At 37.2% G+C, this 1,039-nt stretch overlaps 1 protein-coding gene across 1 annotated transcript; it reads right to left on the minus strand.

The window, feature by feature from the left end:
- Window positions 1-136: 136 nt before the first annotated feature.
- On the minus strand, window positions 137-630 carry SARC_17080 (hypothetical protein; the record flags this gene model as incomplete). The annotated part of the gene is made up of 2 exons (XM_014288820.1): window positions 137-217; window positions 544-630. Coding segments are annotated over 2 exons (168 nt in total), but the record flags the coding sequence as incomplete, so codon positions are not given.
- Between the last annotated feature and the right edge of the window lie 409 nt (window positions 631-1,039).

Below are 1,039 nucleotides of genomic sequence, written 5' to 3' on the forward strand. Positions count from 1 at the left end.
TTATATATATATAAAATATATGTATATGTACATATTATATATTTATATATATAAATTTGTACAGATATGCGATTATATGCAGCATAAAATACCTACACATGCGCAAAGAAATATTAATATATACAGTTTAACATACCTCTTCCTCTGATATATCTGCGAGCGCCAGCACCATGCTGCTGAGGCCATCACAGAGTATGTCCAACAGATACCCCAAACTCTGTTTGATCAAAAGGTGAATATATATTGAGACTTATAGTGATCACATATCAATATGTGTGTAAGACCTTATAAAGGGCTTAGTGGATCACCAGATTGTAAAGCGATACTATGAATTCGCAGAGTGTGGTCACCAGGTGTGTCTGACTAGTTTCCGTGACAAAAAAAAAAGATAACTGAAACTTTAAAGCTGGCCGACGGTCAAAGCAACACGGAAATGCCGCAGAGCATTACCGAAAAGTAAATCTAAAGAACTATTCGTGTAGTAATTAAAGGGATCAATTCTTCTCGGTGGATTGGCCAATTTTGGTGAGAAGGGAAACATACGAAGAAGTCGCAGACCATATAGGCCACTTCTGTCAGAGTTACACTGAACTGTGTGCATTGCCTGGCCAGACAATCCAAAGCGTCCATGATGTGTTTCGGTACTATACAATAGCCATAAAATATCATTGACCTAGTTCAACCAAACCAAACCAAAATCCGGTAAAGTCATATACCTTTAAAGCCACTTGTGTCGGAAGTAGACTGAACTGTATGCTTTGCTTAGTGAGACAATCCAAAGCACTTGTGATATGTTTTTGCACTATACTGTAGCTGGTAAGCTCGTCCGTGTTTCCCAGCCCCCCGGGGATCTGTATACACTGTCGCAGTTGCGTCTCGTATTTTCGCTGTATGGTGTTCGCAATGAATACAGGTATGTTAGATATATATGTATACATGTATATTCACAGACACAGACACAAACACAGACACAGACACAGACATATAAATATATATATAATATAATATATATACACATATACATATACATACATATATA

This window comes from Sphaeroforma arctica (assembly GCF_001186125.1).
Source record: "Sphaeroforma arctica JP610 unplaced genomic scaffold supercont1.9688, whole genome shotgun sequence".
Lineage (NCBI taxonomy): Eukaryota > Ichthyosporea > Ichthyophonida > Sphaeroforma > Sphaeroforma arctica.